The sequence below is a fragment of the Chroicocephalus ridibundus genome, chromosome Z, assembly GCF_963924245.1.
Source record: "Chroicocephalus ridibundus chromosome Z, bChrRid1.1, whole genome shotgun sequence".
In the NCBI taxonomy this organism is placed as follows: domain Eukaryota; kingdom Metazoa; phylum Chordata; class Aves; order Charadriiformes; family Laridae; genus Chroicocephalus; species Chroicocephalus ridibundus.
Window position 1 is genome coordinate 48,587,006 of NC_086316.1, and position 23,675 is coordinate 48,610,680.

A 23,675-nucleotide genomic window follows, 5' to 3' on the forward strand; every position below is an offset into this window, starting at 1 on the left:
TCCTCTTTAGCAGTGGCTGTAGCAACTCTCCCAACTTTGATGAAGGTTAAATCTCCTACCCAGTCAGTGCAAATCAATAGGATTAGTCTAGTACATAGGCCCTACCTCGGTAAGTAAGCATTAAAATGATAATTAAAAGGTAGTTTTAAATTCTGCAAACCTCATTTGATTTCTTTTTGCTGAAGAGATAAAAACATATTTTGTTTTTTCAGCTGCCAAGAAGTCAGATAAAGTTAGCTGGGATTTGCTATTGACTCCACAGAGAACAAAATCTAATCCTAGGACTGGGTTTTTTATTTCAGTGACTCAGAGAACAAGCTCCACAAGCAAGGCCGCTATATACAAAAAGAAAAGAAAAAAAGAAAAAAAAAAAAAGGCAAAGGGACAAAGGCAGCTGTTGTAGTACACTGAAGCCTTGAAAAGCTTTTGATCCTACCAGCTGCTTTTCAACTGCTGTCAGATGAGGTAGGGCTTCTTCTTACAGAAAACACAAGAATGTCAGACTTACTGTTGAAGCAGAAGTGTGCAATTTAGGCAGTTATTTGGTCCATCCTGAACCTCTTCTGTGCTATCTTCAGCACAACTCTGCAGAGACCAATATTCCTTTTGTTGCTTACATTCAGTAAGTAGACATTTTCTGGTTTATTTTGTGCATACTGCCTGCACAATTATCACAGATGGAGTGACCTAGTACTGCGAACCTCTTTTCTTCCTACGTATTCTGTGATTAAAATTGCAGCTACAGAAATTAAATTTAGAATGTTTCTTTTCCCTTTAAACATATAAGCTTGTGAAAACCTCCATTACCCCATTTACACTGTTAACAAGTCATTCTGGGAAAGGCACCCTGAATCATTATACAGTTCTGTCAACGGTCCCAGTAATGGAAGTGAAGGCAAAACAGTACTGTGTGACACAGCAAATATAGACCAATTTTTGCAATCAGGGAATTGGAAGGCCTTAATGCATTTTATAAACTCCACAACACTGTTCAGAAACCTTTCTTATTCCCTGGCTCTGTTGTGTCTGGGGAGTTGTAATTTCTTTTGCCTTTCTTAGAAAATACAATTACTGTTACTGTGGCCTCAGATGGGGCATGGAGACCCATTCATTACCGCTGTAATATCTTAGTCATAGATGAGGAGCTCCCCGTATGAGATGCAGGTTCTGTGTAGATACAGCAATAACTGCAAATTTACTGTCCTGTAGGAATATCTTACACTAAGTGAGATGTCTTTTCCAAATATTAGCTACTTAGGCTCACCAGCAAACTGGCTAGGAAACTAATGGTTTGTGGCTATTTTTGCTGCTTGATTTCTGTGTTCATGAAGGTGTTGTCAACTTAATACACAATAGGCATACACCTGCATCATCTATAGCAAAGCAATCTGGGCATCCGTGTACTTTCACACTATTTGAAAATATGTTGCAAAATTTAAGATGGAGCAAGAGTCCCCGACTTTTAATACTGTTGGCCACCCACCCAACTCATCATACTTCCTTCCAAGATCAGCATTTTCAGTTCAGATTAGAAGACGTATATGAGCCCTACAGACAACATTGTTTAGGGCAATGACTTGCAAGACATAATTTTTCAGTATATACAGCAGTGGGAATATCAAACTGAATTCTTGTTCTCTTAAAGTAACAGAATATTAGGTCTATCCATCTCAGTGATGAGCTTTTTACATCAATCATGGCTTTTTTATTAAACTTTGCCTTGAAAAACAATTCAGCTTTACATTGCTTAGTATCTGTGACCAAGAGGTAGGTTACAGGTTAAATTATCTCACTAAAAGCCCAGAATGACCATACTTTGCTTGGACGGTTTTTACAGAAATTGTCCTACCCAGGACTATTAGTTTAGCAGGAGAGCAGAGGCGTTGCAGATCCAAGGATAGGTGCCAAAAGGAGCCCATTAATTCAAGAGTAAAACTGTCTAAGACTGTGATTTCCTGCCAGTCCTTAGAGCTAATAGGAGTTGTATGAGGAGACCCACCCACATGAAGACCAGATACAACTGTGACTCTAAATGTAAAACAAATCTCAAATGGTATGCACAAGGGTCTTACTCAGAAGGTCAGACACACACAGATAGAAGTTGCTTCCAACTCCTCCAGTCTGTGGCGTGGCTGCCTGCTCATCTGTCAGAAGAAGAGTGCTTTCTGGAAAAAATACCCATTTGATGGAGTTACATGGGACCTAACATCTCCTTTAAAAGCATTTTATTCAGGCTTCTCCTGAGGATGTGCTGGAACACATGTATGATTCTTGTCAGTGGATCAATGTTTGTGGATAATAACTGCTTTAGGACCAGTGGGGTTAATAAACTCCTGTATACTAGGTTTCAATTGGTCTTAACTCCTATTACTTGGGACTCAGATGTCAGGGCCTTCCAGGTGATAAAGCTTCATTATTTTATTCACTGTACTACTCATGTCCCTTTCTACCTATTTAAGTCACTTTATGTTTTCAGAAGTAAATGGATAAAGGTAGTTTCTTGTCAAGACCTCCAAGAACCATCTCTACAGTACAAGAGGTGGAGGAAATTAACTACATCACGTGTACTCCACATTTCTTTCTTGAATCAGGGTGATGGAAAGGCTCATATTGCACCAATGTTTGAATGAAAATGCCTATCTCATCACCCAAAACCATTTCTCTCTTTATGGCTGTTCTTAACCAGTTCCAATGCTGCAAGTCTACATGGAAACACATCCGTGTTTATATCACAGTCTGTTGATGTACACAGCATGGTGATTTAAAGGACAACATCTGAATTCTAGTCTCCTGCTTATGTGATTTGTGACTTACAGTTTATATTTACTCATGTTTCTTCAACTTTAAAATCAGGGACTGGTATTTCACTGCCTGAATAGAGTGATAAATGGCCTCATGTAACAACAGCATGAAACCTGTTGTATAAGGGAAAAGGATTGTTGTCAATGTTTTTACTGCCAAAAAACTTATTTTAGGTCATTTATTCCACTGGAAAATATGCATATTCCATTCCAAAAAGGTTGACAGGCTGTAAGGCTTAAAAGGTATGTGCACGTTATAAAATATACAGCTTTTTACATGGGACAGAGCTGTGAGATTTCCATAGCCTTTTCTCTTCAGTCATTTAGGGGTTGACACAGCGTCTCAGCCTTGAACAAAAACTACTAATTACAGGGGAAGCCAAACGTTTACAGTAATTTCTGTCAAATGAGTTTCTGTGCACCTAGATGGCTCCTCAATTGCAGAATTTCTGCTTTTCTTATAGGCACTGATTTTTTTTGTTTGTTCCCTGCTTCCTAATAGACAATGAGTCTATGGCAAATTATTGGATCAAAGAAAAATGTGAGGTGTTGCAGTGCTGCCACAAAGCAGGAGATGTAAAATTTTAAAACTTTACAACCAACATTCAAACTTCTCCCCTCATATCTGCTCCCTTTTATTTCCACATTTGGAATTATTTCTTAGTCCTCAGAATAGGAGACCACTTAGTTTAGTTTTTCCCTAAACATATTCTCTCTAATATTTCTATTCCTGCATTTCCGCTTATTTGGCCATCCCCTTTCTTCTGCAGTATTACCCATTGACTCACCTGCTCACTTTGATCTTTGTTATGCCTCCACATCAGGCAGCTTTTCCCTTGAGTTAAACAGGATTATTCATTGCAACAAAAAAGGAAATGCTTTTCCCTCTTTATCTGAACCATTTTGAGGCTTTGCATAACTGACCTCCTTTAATGTTTTATTTTATCAAACACTCATTTTTCTTTTCAGGATAATTTTCCTCTGAAATATTCAGGTAGGCCTAGCTAAATTATAAATGTCAACATGTACTCTGGAAGGAATTGCCTATTTTTCTGAACCAACCCATGCTCTCAAACAGGAGAGTTTCAGGTTGTGTTCGCAATTGCATCTGCTTTTTTTGTAGAAAAGGGAGATTATTTTACTTATGTAACTGAGATACATCTAAACAATTTGTGTGTTTGTCAGAGGTGAGATTTAAACACATTCAAAAATTTTCTGGAGGTAGCAGAAAGAAAATCACTTTCAATGAGTTTTAAATCACTGTATATTTTCTCCCAATGTCATAGTGAAATGATAGTGAGAAACAACTCCATCTCTAAAAGCATGAATAATTTGCAGCATTCGTAAAATGCTATGAATACAGCATGTAAAGAGAGCACTCTTGGATGCTTTTTCCGCTCTCACCACTGCTACCATGTTTTTTTCCTCTGTCTTCAGCCGTCCATTGCCTAGTCAGCAGGCACTGTCAACCTGAGACGTAGAGAATGATTTTTCTTCTTCATCTCTCATCTCCTTCATGACAGAAGGTGAAACGCCCTTCTGTGCAGGTGTGCACTGCATTCTTCCTGCTGATTTGGTGGTGTTTCCTCTCTCTCCAAACAAATAGAAGCTAAAAATCTCATCTCACTCTTCTAACCCTGAAGTGGTTGAGGTTAACCCTACTGTAAAAAAAAAATAAATGACCACATGTAATAGAATATTTTAGAAATACTAAGTGCAGACTAATGCTGAATAGCTATTCAAATTTAATCCTGGGCCCTTATACTGGCCTTGAACAGGAGCTCTTCCATCTCTGTGGAGTTTTCAGAATAAGTCCTAGAAAAAAAGTGGTGTGGCGGAAGAGAAGGACTCACTTTTTGGATAGAAAAAGCATTAAAAGAGGAACTGAATATGCTGGTAGTTGGGAATAATTTTTATGTCCTGTGATTAATTTCACTAAATGCTGTTTTAAACTATTACAAAACAGGTTTTTTTACATTAATTCCCATGCTATGACCTGGCAAATTTGCAGTTAATGGTAATGGTGGCTTCTGACCCTACCTATTGCTCTTTCTTCTCATTTTAGGGTAAAACAAACCTCATCTGTATAGAGTACAAACCTGTTCGCAGGGTAGCAGCTCATACTGCTGAATGCTTATCATTTATATACCCAGCTAGGCCTGAATATAACAAACTGTGAAACAGCTATGCTGGCTTCAAAAGGAGTCTATAAGGCAAAACAAATTTTTGTGTCAAGGTATTTCCTATAGATCTATATGACTTGCTCATCAGGGAACTAGAACTGCTTCTGGCCTGTCTTCTGCTGGAGTCCTGCCCTCTCCACACATGATAGGTCTGCTTCCCCCAGATTAGTAAGGGATAGAAATGTGAACAGTTATTGAGGAACCAGGCAGGGAAACAAATTGTAAGAATTCAGAAATTTGGCGATTAGAACTTATTGCAACCTGTTACAACCTGCTCCTTGTCCTCCTAAGTATCTTAGTGCTCCTGCCACGCCGGGGGTTGTCTCACCGATGACTTCACTTGCTTTCTGTTTGACCGCATCTTCCCTCCTCAGCATCTATTTGAGATATCCTCTTCTTCACTGGTCTTTTATTTGGGAGCTGCCATCAAAGAGAACACATTAAAGAGACCACATCTGCATATAGACAGCTGTGACTTGTTTTTCTAAGGTAACCCTGCATTTACATGCATACAGAACTTGGGACATCCTAAGGAGCAGTGTAATATCTGTGTCTCTCAGTGTGTGAATAATTTCTGAAAGTCTATTTGGTATTCACTGCTCTCAGGTAAGACAGTATTACCTGACTTTGCCTATCAAAGCGCAATGCGGTATCAGTGTGAGGCAGGAAAATGACAGAATGCATCATATTAGGTTAAACTGACCCTGCTGAGCCAGAAACTACATAGAGGAAAGGGAAAGAGAAAGAAAAAGTAACCTGTAAAACAAAAATGGAGGTGGCGTTAACAGAAAGCAGAGCTGTTTTAAAATGAATGCTTTTAAAAAAAAAAAAAGAGTCTAAGGTCAGACAATCTCTTTCCCTTACTCCCCACTGCCCCCACAACCTTGCTTTCTATCCTGCTTCTTTTTTTTCTCCATCTCTTTGATTTTTTAGTTGCTTTCTACCTACCCTGCCTGAAAATTAGTTTTCGACCCTGCTGGACTGTAATTATTGCTGGCAAGTACCACTGTGTGCTGCAATCATTGTGCTTGCAGAGAAGGTCTGTTTTGGCTCAGTGATTTCCTAGGAAGAATTAGGACACAGCTATGTTCTTTTCCTGGAAGTTAATCCTGTTCTCATTAAGATATTTCAGTAAAATCTGCAATGAGGTACAGCGAAGTCCTTTCCAGATCATTGCAGGGAGGGGGGTGTCTTCCCCTGTTTTTAAGGGCAAACCTCATCCATTTCACTCAGGCAGGTTTTGTGGAGGCAAATGAGACATAGTCTTGTGACACAAGGGTTTGGCTGGTGGGGCCCAACCACCTCCTCCCGAGAGGAGCCAGGCAGAGCTGATGGTCCTTGCCCAGCTGCCCCTGGATTTAGAAGTAGCTTCTATCTACTGTACTTTGCAAGTAGATCACTATGAGCATATCAAAAGAAATCCAGGTATTTAGACTTACATTTGGCAAGAATCTGGATGCCTATTAACACTGGTTTTGCAGGGTTTTGGTGCAACCTTTATTGGTGACTCAGAGTCAGTTTTTGCTTGTCTGTTTCACGTTCGTTTTCATCTGAAGATTTAACTCTTTTTTCAGTACGGTGCAATACAGTTTTGTATTTGGAAGGAATGTTAACATCCATTTCTGTTATATCTGTAAAGAAGAGAAGAAGAATATATTTTAAAAAAAAGCTTGTTGTTGGAAGTCATAGATGTTCACTGAGATGCCTCAGGCAATTACCTGAAAAAGTTTCTTCAAGCCAATAAATGGTGTGAACACTGAGGAAAGAAAGGACGAAATCAAAAAACACCAATCCCAAAATACCCAAGGTAGTGGAGAAGGAACAGAAAATATTGTTCTTTTAAAATAATTGAGCTTAACATCAACAGTTGAAACTACCAGCTACATGGAAGTAATAATGTGTCCCAAATCCCTGGGATAAAAAAAAAAAAAAAAGAGTATTTGATTTTTGGATTTTTTTATTCTTTGAATGTAATTTGTTTTTTCGCTCAAAAGAAATAGCTGAGTAGGGTAAATGGTAGTTTTTCTCTCTAATATATTTTCATTATGCTTGGAAAAATAGAAACTGTTTGAATCAGAGCAGCATAAAGAAAATCTGTTTAAACTTATCTTCACTTTTTCACAGCAACACAAAAGAATGGCTAGTGCTAGTGTGATTAATACTGCAACTCTTACTCTTTGTTTTCTTTTGGCAAGGTAAGCAAGTCTTAAGCATGTATTACTTTTTAACTCCAGCTTCTTGGGGTTTGTTTTTTTTTAATAATTAAATGTCCTGGATTTCGTATACACACCTTACTAGGTTGTTTTTTCTTTTATTTTTTCACTAATGTTGTACAGAGGCTAAGACTCAACAACAGGCTTAAATAGGACTACAGTAGGTCTTTTTAAAGGTGAATGGCTCGTAGGCACTCTTTCTTCATTTAAAGAAGAAAAGCTTTCTTTTTTACTTAGTAATGAGTTATTAAGTGGGTTTCTAAGTCTTTAATTTACTGCAATTTTTGCATTTCAGTGGCTGACACACATTCATCGAGCAAGAAGTAGTTGGGAATAGAGTTTACTGACCCAGATATTTTGCTTTAGCACAGCAGTTTTATATACATTAATGCAGTAGCATCTGTAGCCCACTCTAACACGGCTCTAGTCAATGGACTATTTTAATAGCACCGATGCATTGTTTCTCAGTTGTCTGCACTGATTTACCCACCAGAGTACCTGTAAATGGCAACTAGCAAAATGTCAGATACATTAATGACTCTTGAAACTAGATGAGTGTATTGCAAACACTAAATTCTTACCTCTTAACTGGGGGAAAAGAAATCACCAGAAGAACAGGTCTCCAGCAAGACAGACAGGTAGGTGTTTTGAGAACTAGAGATATTGAACATTTCTAAACATAAAGTCTGCATAAATACTTTAGGATGTGTCCCTATCTCCTCATGCCTCTGACCACAAAAATCAAAGGATGCTGAAAAAATACAAAGACTGTATAAGTAAACAAGTAAATCCATCGTTTAGTAACAATTGCTGTCTCCTCATAACTGTACTCACAAAAAAAAAAAATCACTATTTCTTTCTGGAAAGGTCAAGAGAGTCTTTAGCACAAGGCACTAGGGTCTCATCCAACAACAAATCGCGTGTTCTTCTGTCTTTAGTGTTTTACAAAGCTTGTTTGTTTCCTCTTTTTATCCGTATTTAAATGTGACAGGAAAAAACAAAAGGACGACATTTGGAGGTGCACTTCTAACAGAAGTTGTGAGAAAAGGCAGGGGGAATGTGCAGCCCTCTTCATTAATGAATCATTCAGGCACAACAGCAGCCTAACATAAAGCTGCATTGGATAAGCAATACGGGTCTGCTGGAGGTGCTGAGGGTTCCTCATGTGCTGCTAGTCTGGGACTCAAAACATAGCAGCGATATTCCTCCAGTACCACTGCTTTGTCCCTGGATCATAGTTACTGAAGGAGAACAAAAGCTGCAGCTATGCGGTTTGATAACAATCTGGCTTTGGCAGGTAAAGTAGAAGTGATGATGATACAAATGGTTCAGCTGCCAGCATCCCACAGGTTTAAGGCCCATCTTCCAAAATTCATTCTGCAGAGCCATCAGTAATGAAATATTTTCCTTTAGTCATTTAAAAGCAAATGTCACTATACTCAAATACCTCTGACATCTAATAGTAGAAGCAACAAGCACATCTGGCAAAGATGCAAGGCGAACATGTGATGCTGAAGAAGGCTGTATATAAAGATTACGGTTTTATCAACAAAGATTTTATCAACAGTGTGACAAAGTTGTGACTGCAATTACAGTACGGTCCTTTTTTAAGTCCTCCAGTATGTGAATGGACAAAAACATTGGTCAAGCTTTAGGGCAATAGCGGAAAGAAGAGACAATTGATCTTCCCAAAACCGTGGGAAATCATGATAAGGGCAAAGACCTGCTTATGAGGTCCAGACTGATAAAAAGCTGTTTCACCAGGTTGGGAGGCAACAGTTCAAAGGATGACTAGCTATGAAAACTTTCTCAAAAAAACGTGAATGAGTAAGAGTAGTAATGTGCTACAGGTTGTCCAAAATCATCTTCAGGACCTGTAACAGGATAGAAAGCAGCTAAGGATAGTTACAGTTAGCCCAAACCATAAGGAGAGGCTGAACATATCAGTTTATTGTCCTAAAAGATTCTGTGCATTCAGAACAAGCAAAGGTCCACAGTATCAGCTGAGTCTTTCAGATACTAAACTCGCAGCATTTGAAATGAGGGATCATGATACATTGCCTTGCTTCTGTCTAAAATTCTAGTTCCCTCTTGGGCATGACCCCAAAGATTATAATAATTCTGATATGAGTGAGGACTCTTTCCATTTCCATCTTTTTTCCTAATTATTTAGCTCCTTTTTCTTTATTTTATTTCTTGAATTATGGATAGATCTCTTAAAAATGATAATAAAGTAACAGTTAGTGTGGAAACATAGCCTTGTTATTCAAAGATAACTACATTATGTAGTTCTATTTTATTTTTAATACAGCAGCAATTTGCTGTGCTGAAGTGGTTTTATTTTTCTGAGGCATGCAGGGAAGAGGGATGAAAGAGAAGCTGGAAATTTAACATTTTACGTGGTCCAATACATGCAAAGTCCTTCCCTTAGTTTTCCTGTGGTGATAAGCTGTTCAGTGTTTGCAGTTTATAGGATGCCTTTTAATTAAGCTTGGAGTTCACTGGGCATGTGTTTAGTTTGCGATGTACTCTGATTTTCCGCTGACCTCCTGTTGTTCAGTATTTTCAGTCCCCAGTGTGCAGGCTGCTTCACCTTTAGCCTTAAAGAAGAAGAATGGCATTTTGCTTCTAGAATCATAGAATCATAGAATTGTTTAGGTTGGAAAAGACCTTTAAGATCATCCAGTCCAACCACTAACCTAGCACTGCTGAGTCCACCACCATACTATGCCCTAAGTCACCTTGCCATTTGCCGTGTAGTGGTGCCACCAAGTGCAGTGATGCAAACCAGACATTCCCAGCATTAGCTGATCTGCTTGCCAGGCTGTCACACTTCCTTTCAGTGGTGCAGATATGACTGTTGCTGCAAAATTTGTGTAGGAAACTGCAAATTGTTGTGAGGATGTTATGATCAGACTGTTTGTGGCAACACTGCATTCACTCATTGTCTCAGGAACACAACGAAGGGTCAAACTAAGTCTTATTTGAATACAGCCTACTTTAACTGAGGAGGGCACCTAATATAAATGCTATCTCACATTAATTGTTTTAGGCGTCATCTAAATCAATTGACTAACTGAGCTATTATTTGCTATTATTTTACGTAGCTGTACTACTTACTGCCACAGATGCCAAAGTCTCTTACGTCTCTTTGAACACCTAGAGCACCCAGAGCTCTAGGGTCAAACAAAGGTAAAATAGGTGGTACAGGAAGGCTACACTGGATTCCTTGGGATGCACTCTGCAGGGCTATTTCAGCTGGCAAACTGAAGCTTGTCACCAAGGTGTTGTCTTAGCCTTGACCACTTTATATATCTCCTTTCGCCATCACAGTACACTGTTTTCTTGTGGCCTGATGTTTGCTGATCTCTATCCCAGATGCTGCCGCAGTTCAGTGGTGCTATTTGAGTAGGAATTTAGGAATGTGGGGACAATATATGCGGCTGAATATGAGTGTAAAATATGTTTACACAATTCCTAATTAAAGGTATCACTTAATTAAAAAAAAAAGAAAAAAGAGGTAGTCTGTACTGGCAAAAGAAAAAAAAAAAAAACAAAAACGGACAACAGATATTCAGATCAAAATGTTGACACAGGTTTCATTAGTAAAGGAAAGGCACTAAGAAAAAGCTGCAGTCTCAGTTGCTTCACAAGAAGCCGAGGCCCAAGAGCAGCTATTGCCATGGCAACAAAAGGAGCAAGGGGATTTACACTTCTATATGTTTCAGTGCATTTTTAACCAAGAGTGAAACGGGCTTGAAAGAACAGCCCCACTATATTCATTCTTCTTCTTTATGAATTGTGTGTTTCACCTCACTGCCGCAAAGTTTATATCCTATAATGATAGGTCATTGACCACACATGGCTAAAGATGTTTCTGGACCTGTTAGGAGCCTAATTCTTAGATTATTTGCCTAACTTTCTGCTGTATAAAATCATGAGGTTGAATAAATTGCGAATTTTGGTTGAAAATATTTATTCAATGCCATATGCCGTAAATTAGGTCCACAACCTATAATACACCTAATTCCTCCTAGTAAGGTATTGGGAACACTAATCTAATCTAATGTTACTCTAATAGAATAACATTCCTTCATCTCTAATTTCAGCCTGCAAGTATCACTGAAGACTTTTCTTCCATATGCTCATTAATACAATTTCTATCTTTAGCAAATTTTATCTCATAAAAAATACCGTGTGTTAATCCTATCTAATAAGCTTCTCATAAAATCTGTAAAGTAAGATCATCTTGTAGCCATCAGGACATTTTGAGATCCAAATGATGCTGCCTTGATTTAATTTCTTTTTAAAAAAATTACCTTGTTTTCAATAATGGTATTATCTTTTAACATTTCAGATCACAGTATTTCGCATGGGATCAGAAGGACATCAGGATATTGATTTAGCTATCCTGACAGCATTACTGAAAGGTAATGGAGTTTCACTCCACAGTGAGTCGGTATCAATCCAAATGGATTAACTCTGTGTCTCTGCTGTGCTGAAACCTGCATTTATTGACAGTATCTACCGTACTGAGATGGTAAATTTATACCGTGAAATTGAAGTACACTTTTTGCTCTAACTGCTTTATACAAATCCAGGTCTTGCTTTAATGTTTAAATAGCTACTGGTTTTCCTTTCTGAATTTTTATTCTCCACCCACAATTGCTAATGCATCACAAGAAACATCAGTGGTGAGCCCCCCACCGGTTACCTGAGAAGGTTCGTACTTGACAAGCAGACAGACAAAGAACTTCTCAGACTTAGATTGCCTGGGTGGCTAGTAGAACATACAGAAGGAGGTTATCTCCCTTTAGACAAAACTGGCACTATTGTCAAAGTAAAATGTTATATGTAGCCATCCTAGGAAAGTCTGTGTGGGATTCCTTCCAGCCTCCTCTGGTAGAGCTAAGAATTCAGCTTTTGGGGTGGTAAGGGTTTTAATCTAAAACTTCATAAGTCGATAAATCTTTCTAAGCCATTTCATGTTACACTTACGCTCTTAAAAGATTGTCTTACAATAAATCTGCTGTAGCTACAGTTTATTTTAAACCCTGGTCTTGCAGACACTTACACCATTTAGCTTGGCTCCCTTCAAAATATGATATTATCAGGTAATTTAATATCTTCTCACAAATACAGAAGAAGGTGAGATTTTAAAGGCTCTAAAGCACATGTACTTACTCAATGAAGGATTATTCTCCTAAGCAAGGGCTGGGGGGTTCTAGCCCTCCATTTATATGCTATTTTCCCAAATGGGATTTTCACAAATTGCATGTATCAATTACCATGGCCATCTTATTGCTGTCTGGACTGGTTTGTGCTGTGTAATACAGGCCATACTGATTTTAAAAACAAAGAATGAGACATATCAAACAATTCTAAAGAGCAATCTGAGAAACATTAGAGAATGGACTTCCAAAGGTCACTGGGGAAAGTTATGCTCCATGAGGCTCTTTAGCAGTTGTCCTCATGCTATTGCCACCCCAACACCTGAATAAGAGGGTATATAATGCCATGTGTCAGACCTGAATTTGAGTCATAACAAAAAATGTAATAGATTTACTGAGTATTCAGAAGGTATTGGAAATTTTTCTTGCTTGTTCCAGGGCTCAATTTCCTTCTCAGTTTCTTCCTGTGCAGGCTCACAAAAGCTGTGTGAAGAGAAAAGGTAGAAAGCCTGAGTAACTTTCACCTAACCAAGCAAGATAGTATTTTGCCTTTTACAGAATTATTAATCCCATTTCAAAAATTTTACCTGTAACATTTGAAACAAAATGAGGAGGACAGGAGGAGTAAACAAGCACTGGCCACTTCAAAAGTATGATTGCAAGCTGATAGCTACCAGCCAAGAAAATGAACTGGAATTATTTTGCTCCAGTAGATTTTGTTTCTTTAGGCTTCTGTAGTATTGCTTTCTCCACTTTTTTTGTTCTTTGCGATCAAGATACCAGTTGTTTGTCCTTCAGGTAACATGACTGTTTTGCTCCTACCCTGAGGTAACAAGCTTTAGCCATCTGCATAATTAAATCTCAAGGCATTTTGGATATCTTCACAAAGAAACAATATAAATCAAGGCGAAGAAAGCAAAAATAAATTAAAAGCAAGGAACAGGAATTGCATCCATCACCAAATGTCTCTTTTCTATCCTTAGGAAATATTTTAATTGCGGTTTTCATTTTTATCATAAATATAACTGGATCCTTCCTTATCCCCAGTCTAAAGTGTATTCTGTTCACATTTGTTCTTAAGACAATCACTGAAACTACGGCTCTTGATTTCTGTTAGTAAGATACAGATTGTCTTAAAGCTGTGATTCCACTTTTTCTAGGTATATTTTCAAGGTCTGAATCCCAACATAGATCCCTGGAGTCTTTCACCACCTTGAAGTGGTCACCTCTTGGAAGCTAAATAAATCATAGGCCTGGGTGGGATTGTTTTCAGTTTGAAAAGTTCTTTTGCAGTATGTACATGAGCAGCTGTTCTATGGTTGCAGTCTGCATAGATGAGTAGTCCTCTCGGATCTGGAATATCCATTTCGCAAGTGCCTAACCGGTCCTGACGTCTCCTTAGCAAAATGAAATTACCTTCTCTGTTCATAACAGTAGTGAAAGACATAGTGAACTTCTGTTAGCTCAGAAGGTGCCTGGACCTGCGCAAGTAATTTTGACATCTCCTTTCATGCTTGCCTGACAATCTTGATTTGGTGATCAAGCAGCACTTGTGTCTTGCTCAAGAGCCAGGGGAACTAAAACTTACACTTCATCTTCCCTGCTCCTCAGCACTTTCTGATTATGAAAGCACTCAATGAAGATTAGATTTATGAGATGCCTCTTGTTAATCTGAGCTTTCTGATCACAGGGAATGAAAGTCCATGTAACTTTTTAATCAATGTGTGCAAAGATGAGATCTCTTGTCTCAGGTGAGTCAGTTGTCCTTATCGATACCATGGCTTTGTACAAAGGTTCTGGCCCACCCCGAAAGCGATACTGTCTTTCTGTAAATATACCCCATCGGGCTGATGGATAGTTGGGGTTTTCATCAAATCAAGAAATAGAAGGTAGCAATGCTGAACCACTTGTCTATTGATTTACTAGTAAACAGATTTGAAGACTGGGTCTGAATTTTCTTGAAATTCCTATGAAATTCCTAAGTTTAAATACAGGAATTAACCTCTTTCACCTCTTCAGCAATGTGTGAAAAGGGGACAGAGAAAAGTGTGGAACTGGTGAGTGGATATTGGTTGCTTTTTCTCAGTCTCACTGATGAGGATTTTGCAGTCCTTGATAGCCAGTATTCAAGGCACATACCAGCTGATTACCAATCCCACCCTGGTGTGAGGGATTTGCTCATGCAGTAGGAGGAGGACAAGGACTGGGAAACACAAAGTATAATTTCCTGCTTGCTATGTAAAATTTCCGATGAGCTAGTCTCTTTTTAAACCTACATCAGGCATACTGCCAATGCAGGAACTCTCCTGGACGGGATATTCCACAAGCCTCAAACCCTGAAATGAATATGAGAGATTATTTCCTTGTTTGTTTTCGTGAGTCACTTGTTTAATCTTGTCAGCAGATCTATCTTTCTTGGAAGTGATCTCCAATAAACTAGGGAATGGCATCCAATCTGGTTATCAATTTACATTGCATGGATGTCACAACAGCATATGGCTTGTGAATCCCTTTTTTTTTTCTTAATTTCAAGACACATGCAAATGGGGGAAGTAAGTTTCCAATTGCATGAATTTGTAGCAAGTAAATTTATTAGTAGAGTTTAACTTCGTGCTCTCTTAACTTGAACAGTTGGAAATCAAACAGTAATGGATTTTGTCATTTTGCAGCTGCTAATTGAGCAGACAGCATATGACAGGGAAGTTAAAGACAGCATATGGAGATGTTCTAAAATATAATTGTTTTGAAGTGGCATCAAAGATCCTAGTTCACGAAGCTGTTGCAGTGTCTGGAGCATACTAGCAGCACCATCCATGTTTCATCTGGTGCTCCAGAAGCCTTCCCAGTGCAATTGTTAGCATTGGGAAAGAGGTGCTGTGTAGTGTATGCATATAGAAATATTACCGCCATGTAACCCTCTGAGATAAGCCATGTTAGGCTAATGCGGTTCTGATGTCCCTGCATACTTTCCGGCCTGTGAATAAGTCATGGTTCATGCTCACTGAACAGCCATCATGTGGTATCAGATGGTCCTGGAAAACAGTGTGATGGTCTGCCAACCCTGAAATCACTGACACCAGAGGATTTCAGAGTTTGGCCAGATACCTGGTTACTGCCCTTGTAGCTGTTTTTGCTGTCGATCAGCTTTGTTATTGTCAATTGATTTGCTAAATTCCAGAAAGATGTTTGTAGCAAATGCAGTGGAAACACAGCCTTTTCACCAAGGAGCTGCTGAAGCAGAAGACAACGTAAGACCTGCTGAGATGCAAAGCAGAAAGTTAATTTGGATTGCAATTTTCCCTAATCTAATTCTTTTCTTCAAACGCTGATGCAAAGAGGACACTGGCATAGAATCATAGAACCATTTTGGTTGGAAGGGCATGCTTAGAACCACTGTGGAAATGAGTCTCCAAAACCCATTTCTGTCTAGATAGATCAGTTTTGTGTCATTTCAGCTTTCCAGATTCCTGAGCGATAAGTATCATAGACTATCCCAGGAGAATCCTTTAGAGCTTTACATTGATCACAGTAAACTTTAGCCAGTACATAAAAGCCTGTAGCCTAACTCTTTAGTAATCTGGGATCCTGCAAGGACGCAACGCTTATTGGCTGACATGTACCCTTGCTCACCTAGGATACAGAGCCAAGTTTATGGTCCCAGGCTTTATCATCAAGGAGTATTGCATTTTTGGTCCAAGATACTGGATAGACCATCTGACTTTTTACCAGAAGAATCTATGCAAGATATCAAAGCACTCCTGAATGGACACCTAAGAGTATGAAGTTAACAACTGCAGGAGCCAACAGCTGACCCAGATCTCCTTCTTGTTCGTTCAACTTTGCACCACCCTTGCATTGTCTATCTATATCCAGCAATATCTATACTGAAATAAAATACTGACAAATCAACGCATTGTACCCCAAATGCAACTTTTCTTCTAAGAGCAGATGAAACGAAGGAAGAGTCACACTGCAGACACTAGTCATATTGTCTGACAACTTTCTTTTGAATGTATCTTATGCTCAGCCAGACACCAGGATAGTGAGAAAATATTACATAGATGTTAGTCATATTGCCTAAAACACTATTTAAAGCAGTAAGTATACTACTGTAATTGCAATAATACAACACAACTAAGCAGAGAATCTTGACATAAGACAGGATGAAACAGAAATGCAGGGAGCAGAAATGCCAATTTCTCACCACTGACAGTGTTAAGGGCCAAAGAAGGGGTTCCACTGTGATCCCTGTTTTGAGTTGATGAGAGTAGTAGGTTATTAACTCTACTGTGTTTTTTTAATTTCCCAAATATCCTTTGGCTTTGATTTGGGTACATTGCAGTGATGCTCATGAGCAAGATGGGTCCTCAGAGAGGTCATTTTTTTGATTCTTCTTGCTGACTCAAATATGTGGTCTGTGGCACTGAATGCAATCAAGGAAATTATTGAAAGGAGACAGTATCTTAAGAAAGCCCACCTCAGCTTTGTTCTAGGGAGTTTTTCTTATGGTAGTGGAATTCTTTTTACTTCTTAACAGTGGACAGAATTCCACCTGAAGTAGCCTGAATACTTTCTTTTTCATTTGAGTCAAGAGTCATCAGTCCGTCCTGGAACAAAACTGATTAAACCGCATCTGCAGCCCATATGCTGCTCTATACAAACTTTTATAGCTTTTGTTTTCCTTCTCCTCTTATGTAATGCCAGTGTAATCCACATTCACCTGAAGACCACATAGGGAAGACAGGGAAGAGGAAAAGGATGCAAGGGCTTTCCAGTAACAAACCTCACTCTGGGAGCACTCATCCCACCCCGTGCATCAGAGACCCAGCATGCAGACCTGTAGGGCCCAGTCTACACCCTAACTGATGACTGGTTTGGACCTGGAGTACAAAAACCCCTTGAGAAACCATACATTTCCTTCAACTGCCACATGTCTGCAGCGCTCTGTGAGACAATGAAATGAACGGTTACAGTAACAAGCCCTGAGAAGACCATCCTCTCTGGGGCTGCACATGCACCCACAGGAAAACTTGTCCACTGCTGGTAGCCTTAAACACTGTGGAGGGAGGTGGGAAGGACAGAGGCTGGACCATAGCTTGCTGTCGCCTCTGCTCAGTATTTAGTGCAATAAGAATGCTCAAAGAAAACAATTCTGATTAACTGCTGGCCTTGGGGCCCTTTCTGGAGATGCAGCCACTGCTTGGTGCCCCATGCCAGCTGCTCTTTCACATGATCAGATGCAGCAGGAGGCCCTGTGTTCATCTGGCAGCTGGGTCCTTCCTAAAGCACAAAAAGGCCCAGGAATGCTACGTCACTCAACACAAACTGGGGAAGGCTCACTGCAAGGGTCAGAAGATGTTCACCTGCAGCCTCTGTGACTTGGCTTGAGTTTTGGCTGGACTGAGGGCAGTGTAAGTAGCCCAATTCCTTCCCCAAGTCCATCGGATCCAACCCTGATCCAAAATGGTTTCTAAACCAGGCTGCATCACTGGCTGCCCAGCCTGTAGGCTGCAGTCAGCTTAGGAAAAGCAGGAGGTGGAGCTCCCCCATTACATGCAGAAAATGGTGCCAGGCTGCGGGACTGCCATCACTGCCCCTGGGTTTTGGAGTTCATCCATGTGCCTTCGTCACTGCTTACCAGACAGCTTGCCTGAGCACCTGCCAAAGCTCTCGCTTCTCCTGCAGGCACATGGATGGGAAGGAGGAGATCCAATGACATTTTGAGAGGTTCTGTTGTTTGCTTCAGAGCGGGGGAGAACTTGCTCTCTGTACTTTACTTACACTATCATACCGATCGTGGGTAGGTTTTTTTCTGTTTTTTATAAGTAAAACTATAGAGACATTTTTTCCCTTCCCAAAGGTAAATATCTTCTGTTCTTGAATGTTGCATGTTGCTTGTATAAGAAACTCAGAAAGGTTCAGATGGTTTTGACATACCCCATGAGGTCACCTGTGAGAGCTTTTGTCTGTGTCGTAGTATAGAGCAATGAGAAGCTGTATCTTACACAAAGGGGTGCTCCTGTTACTTCTTAGTGACCTTAGAAAGGTCTTTTATTGTTTTCACTGTTTTTTCTTCTCATCTTCATTTTTTTCTATCACCCTGCTCCTGCATCCCTTACCTTTTTATAAAAGCTCATTTCTGTAATAAAATAAAATTGATCTGGATGATCTACTGTCCACCATCTCCCAGATAATCATTGTATATGTTGCCAAGTATTTGGCAAAGTTTCATGGCAGCGAGCTGACTGCAAAGTTCATTATGAAACTCTAAGGCTAAGCTTCACGAAGGCCTGCTGAACTGATCCTTCACAGAGAAATTCAGCGGCCAGCGTGTTATGCTTTATGTCTTCTGTGCCTCCAATTTCAGAGTCCACTTTCAGCTGGAACAGTGCATGATTTTGAATAGTACTGAAATGGGGACAGAAATGCTTTGAAGATATGAAAAGCTCTTGTTTGTCCTCACTCCATGATATAAGAATTAATAAATACAAGAAAACAGTGGAGGTATGAGGCCTTCAAAAAATGAGCCTTTGTACCATCACCTAATTGCTGCAAGCAGCTATGTAGTTAAAAGTCAAAGGGCTCTTTATTTGTTTGGTTGATCAGTTCATTCAGGCCAGTTCTCCCTGTGACACTGAAGCACAAATACTGTTTTATTATTACAAATCAGCTAATAACCATGAAATCCTTAGTGAAATATTAAAAAAGCACAGCAGGGCAGGAATGTCCCACAGCGTCCATTAAAACGACAGGGAAAAACATACCTTCCCTTCCAAAAACAAATACCTCCAAACCCATCTTACCATCTGCATAGTTTCTTATTTAACTCAGATATATTATACCTTGAAACCAGCTTTATAGCATGCTTACGTGAGAGTTGCATGTGTGAAGGGAGGTTTGTCCCACCAAGACCCCTCAGTACAAACAGAGGAGAAATTCCTATGCTTGTGCAGGATCCCCACCTTATCAGGTGGGAATGCGTAAAAGATGTGCATAAAATGCATGACTGTTGAAATTGGTGGGGTCTGTGTGAGTTGGACCTGTTTGTAATCGCTGGGTGCACGTGTGCGCTCATGGGCATACATGTGTGTGTGTGCGCCCACGTACTGCTGTGGCTGGATCATTATCCCTTCTGGCTTCTGCTCTTGCTTCCCATCCGAGAGGAGGGAAACCAGTTCACTCCACTGCAAGTTGTGTCTGCCTATATCACGTGTACCTACTGTATTTTTCAAGGGGGATGTGAGGAAATAATTAAAGTTTGTGAGAAAATCTGAGAACCATAGATTCAGATTTGAGAACCAGTACTTTATTACAGGGATAACGGAAGGTTTGGGGTTTTTTTAAATGTGAGATCAATTGCAGAAATGACATGGACATATGCGAGACTTTTGACAAAGAGGAATAACGGTGGTGATCTGTTGACTGAGTCTAACATATGGCTTGTTTCTTTTTTCTCCTCCTCTCCTCCCTGCATCCCTATCTGTATACACAGGAGCTAACGCATCTGCCCCAGACCAGCTGAGCCTAGCATTAGCCTGGAACAGAGTAGACATCGCCCGCAGTCAGATCTTTATTTACGGGCAACAGTGGCCGGTACAGTATATATACAGCATCTTCTCCTGAAAACACTTTAAACCCTACACAACATTAAATCCATCCTGTTGGCAGGGGTGGTTTTAACACAGTTTAAAATACACTGAGTCATGCTTCCAGCCAAACACAAAGTTCCCATTCGCAGCCACCGAAGACAAGCACGGTTACAAACATGTTAATATTGGCTTGTTCGAGGAAACGGTGACATCTAGCGATGCCTTAACACTGAGACACACCTTTAAAGAAACGGGAAGCAACACATTTATCTCATCAAGCAAGTTGAGAAAAACAAGTATCTGCTTACAGCCATGTTAAAATGTTAGGTTATAAATTAAAGGAAAGGGCAAAAATTTTCTTTGTGCTTCAAGCAATACACTTTTATACACAAATACTGAATTTGATGATGATCAGAGATCAAAAACACGCTGCACAAACATTGAGGTCTTCAAGTGGACCACGAGAGCTGATCAGCAATGTTACCACACAAGTGCTGTGGCTCCAAACCTGAGCTGGTGTTAATTTCGTGCCCCGTGCTGCTGTGCATCAATCTGCCTGCTTCTCTGCTGCCCCATCCTACGCTCCAGCTGCCCACTGTAGGGACAGGCTCCCTGGCCAACACTGTTGCCCTGGGCAGAGCTTCTCTGCAGGAGTGGGAGGGCTGTAAACAGAGGGATTATTGAATACTGTGTGGGGCAGAGGAGGAGTAGTCAACACCCAACTTGTGCTGCAGTTTTTACAGTGGTAGAAATCATCCAGGAGAAAAAAAAAAACAAAAAAACACACACAAAAAACCCCAGGACTCTGTCTCTATCTATAGCTCCTTAAAGCCCACCATATCTTCATTTGGAAGGTTTACTTGGATCACAATATTCATTACTGTGACATTTGTTTTGTCACCGTCATGAAAATTTCATATGCTACCATTACATGAGCATTTACAGCTCCCCATGGAAAAATTATAACAAAAGAAAAGCTTCCTTTTAAAATATCCTTGCAGTAAATGCAGCCCCTTGAAGCCAGTTTCACAAAAATTCTTGCCTTTTCATTTATGGAGTGAACAAGACTATTTATCTTGTCTTCAATATCGGGCATAAGTATGCATCAAAACATACGAGGGATTTCAATGGTACTAAACTGTCCTTATCGTTGTTGCTCCATCTCCACATCATAGCAAAAATTTGCATAACTGCTGCAAGCTGCAATCATTTTGCAGACTCAAAGCTGGAACTATGAGGTAATTTCTCACCCTTCTAACACTCCCCAACCTGCAAGAGATAGAAAAGGAGAGGTTTTGCATAAGAACACCTCTGGCATTTGACCCTTCAAACAATACTAATTGTGAAGCTATTTCTGTTTCCTGAGCGTCAAAGTTTCCCTGAGTTTCCACACAGAGGAAAAAGCTAGTAAAGTCAGAATTGAAGTGAGTGGGTGTGCACATAACAAATATACCCAATATAAATAAAGTGTTTGTCTGAGAAGTAAGAAATAAAGATAATAATGAGATGGTGAATAGCGTGGAGGTGTGGTCACCAGTTTCCTGGGTTCCAGTTCCTTAGTCTTAATCTGGATTTCCTTGAGTATATAAATCTTAACACTCTGACACTCATCTTTGAGATGCTGCCCCGAACCAGAGAAACCAATATAGACTAAAACTGTGATTGTCCTATTTTAAGCTTAGCAGAGCAACCTTCAGTATTTTGCCAGGTTTCCCTGCTTATGCCAGGGTGACTGGTCCAGACGGATACGGCCTGCGATGTCCAGGAATGGCCTGAATTAATCGCTTGCTTTGCAGGTGGGCTCCCTTGAGCAAGCGATGCTGGATGCACTGGTGTTGGACAGAGTGGATTTTGTGAAATTACTCATAGAAAATGGAGTAAGCATGCATCGTTTTCTCACCATCTCCCGGCTAGAGGAATTATACAACACGGTAGGGCCAACCTAAGGCACATTTTCTATCTCTATATTCGTTGCTCTATCTTCCACTCTATTGCAACGACATGATGATGCACAAGGCGGCCAGCACCTACTGCAGAAATTTTCCATGTTAGGAGTGCACATTGTGTCTTAGCTTTGTCTCTCATATAATGGAGCCCATTGTGTCTTGCCCACCTAATCTGCTATATGGATTTTGTAAGGCGTGTATTCAGCCACACACAGTACCAGCTGATTTCTGGTCATTGTAATTCCAACATAATCTGAGATTTGGGCAGATGGTACTGGCTGGAAGACAGTAACTGGCAATTTAGGACCTGCAGGATTGTGATATATAGCTCCTGACAGTATAAACCCTTATGGTTTCAGAAAAATCTTGCAACTGTTAATCAAACTCAGCCACTGGAAAACAAATACAAGCAAACTTCTTGGGATAATAATCTGAATTTGAAGTTGAAATCTGATGACTTCAGGAGGTCTGTTACAGTGAAGGAGTTCCCCATGTCCTCACTGAACGTTCCAAAAATAATAGTTTCAACTTTTAAAAGCCTGTTTGCAAGTTTTATATCTTTGACCTTAAAATGAACATAAAACTGTGCGGGTTTAAATTTCTTCTGAGTTCACAACTGCAGAACACATTCCAGCATTCACATCATTATTGCCTACTGAGAGAAACCAATACGTACAGATTTCTTAAGTGATATGGAAAAAATCTTAAAACATCGTCTAGTTCTTAGGATTGCTAGTTCTGTCTGTTGGAGAGAGGTTGTGATATAGTGCATAGCACTTTTCAAAAAGTCGTCTTCTGCCAGTACTTTTGAAAGCCCTGCCAGCATAAGCTACCACACTGGGCTGTTATCCAGAGATGCTTCATACTGATGGTGACCAGAAGTCAGTCGTTCAAAAATATCAAATATGAAAAGAACTCATTAAATTTGCACAAACTCTAGAGGAACAGGTATCTGTGCCACCCTTGAGACAGATTCCCATCTGAACTTTGATAAGATTAAACTTTGCCTATCAACTAGCATCTATGTATTAAGAACAGAAAGCCTGTGTGCTTTCTTGCTACAGAGATAAGCATTGTAGTTCTTGTACTAAAGCCAGTTTTTTACAGGGAGTAAGTTTGAGGAAAATCTTCAGTTTTACAGCTAAAAAAAGGCCGTTTTGAACAAATTTATTGTAAGCTATAGAAATCACCATAAATTATTTATGCAAGAGTTCCAAAAGACCCAGGCTGTGACACGCCTAGATTACCAATTATGACATATGACCTAGTGCATCCATAATAGCCTTAGAACCAAAAAAAATTGCAAGGCCAGTTAAAAAATATCAAATTTCAACATGAGCTCTGAGAGTGACCTGAGAAGCTACAAACCAGTGAATCTGACTTCTGCCACGGCAAATTTGTAAAAATACAAGAAAGAATAAAATTAATATGCAAGGGGATCAATTTTATGTCAAGAAAGAGTTTATCTGGCTTCTGTAGGAAAATGTTAAGCCTTAGAAATTTGCTACCATTTCCGAAGTCAACATGCAAGAGAATAAGGATGTTGCACTTGGTCAACCCATTTTTGTAAAAACTGTTTGGCAACATCTGAAAACCTCAAAGGTTATTACAGCAATTTAGCTGTCATGGCATAGAAGATAAGGGGCATTCATGGTTTAAAAACTACTTGAAGGACAGAAAACAGAGGGTAGGAGTACATGGTCTGGTATCACTTGGATGACCCTGCCCTGGGACCACTGCTGTTCAGCCTGTTTAGAGATGATCTAAAAAAT

At 39.8% G+C, this 23,675-nt stretch overlaps 1 protein-coding gene across 8 annotated transcripts in view; it reads left to right on the forward strand.

Annotated features, from left to right (window-relative positions):
• TRPM3 (transient receptor potential cation channel subfamily M member 3) overlaps positions 1-23,675 on the forward strand; it is a 449,063-nt gene that overhangs the window by 367,700 nt on the left and 57,688 nt on the right. For all 8 annotated transcript variants that reach the window (XM_063319668.1, XM_063319666.1, XM_063319671.1 and 5 more), the window contains 3 exons: positions 11,555-11,627; positions 19,861-19,961; positions 21,754-21,888. In XM_063319668.1, coding sequence (XP_063175738.1) covers positions 11,555-11,627; positions 19,861-19,961; positions 21,754-21,888 — 309 coding nt within the window. The remainder of the gene's footprint in view (positions 1-11,554; positions 11,628-19,860; positions 19,962-21,753; positions 21,889-23,675) is intronic.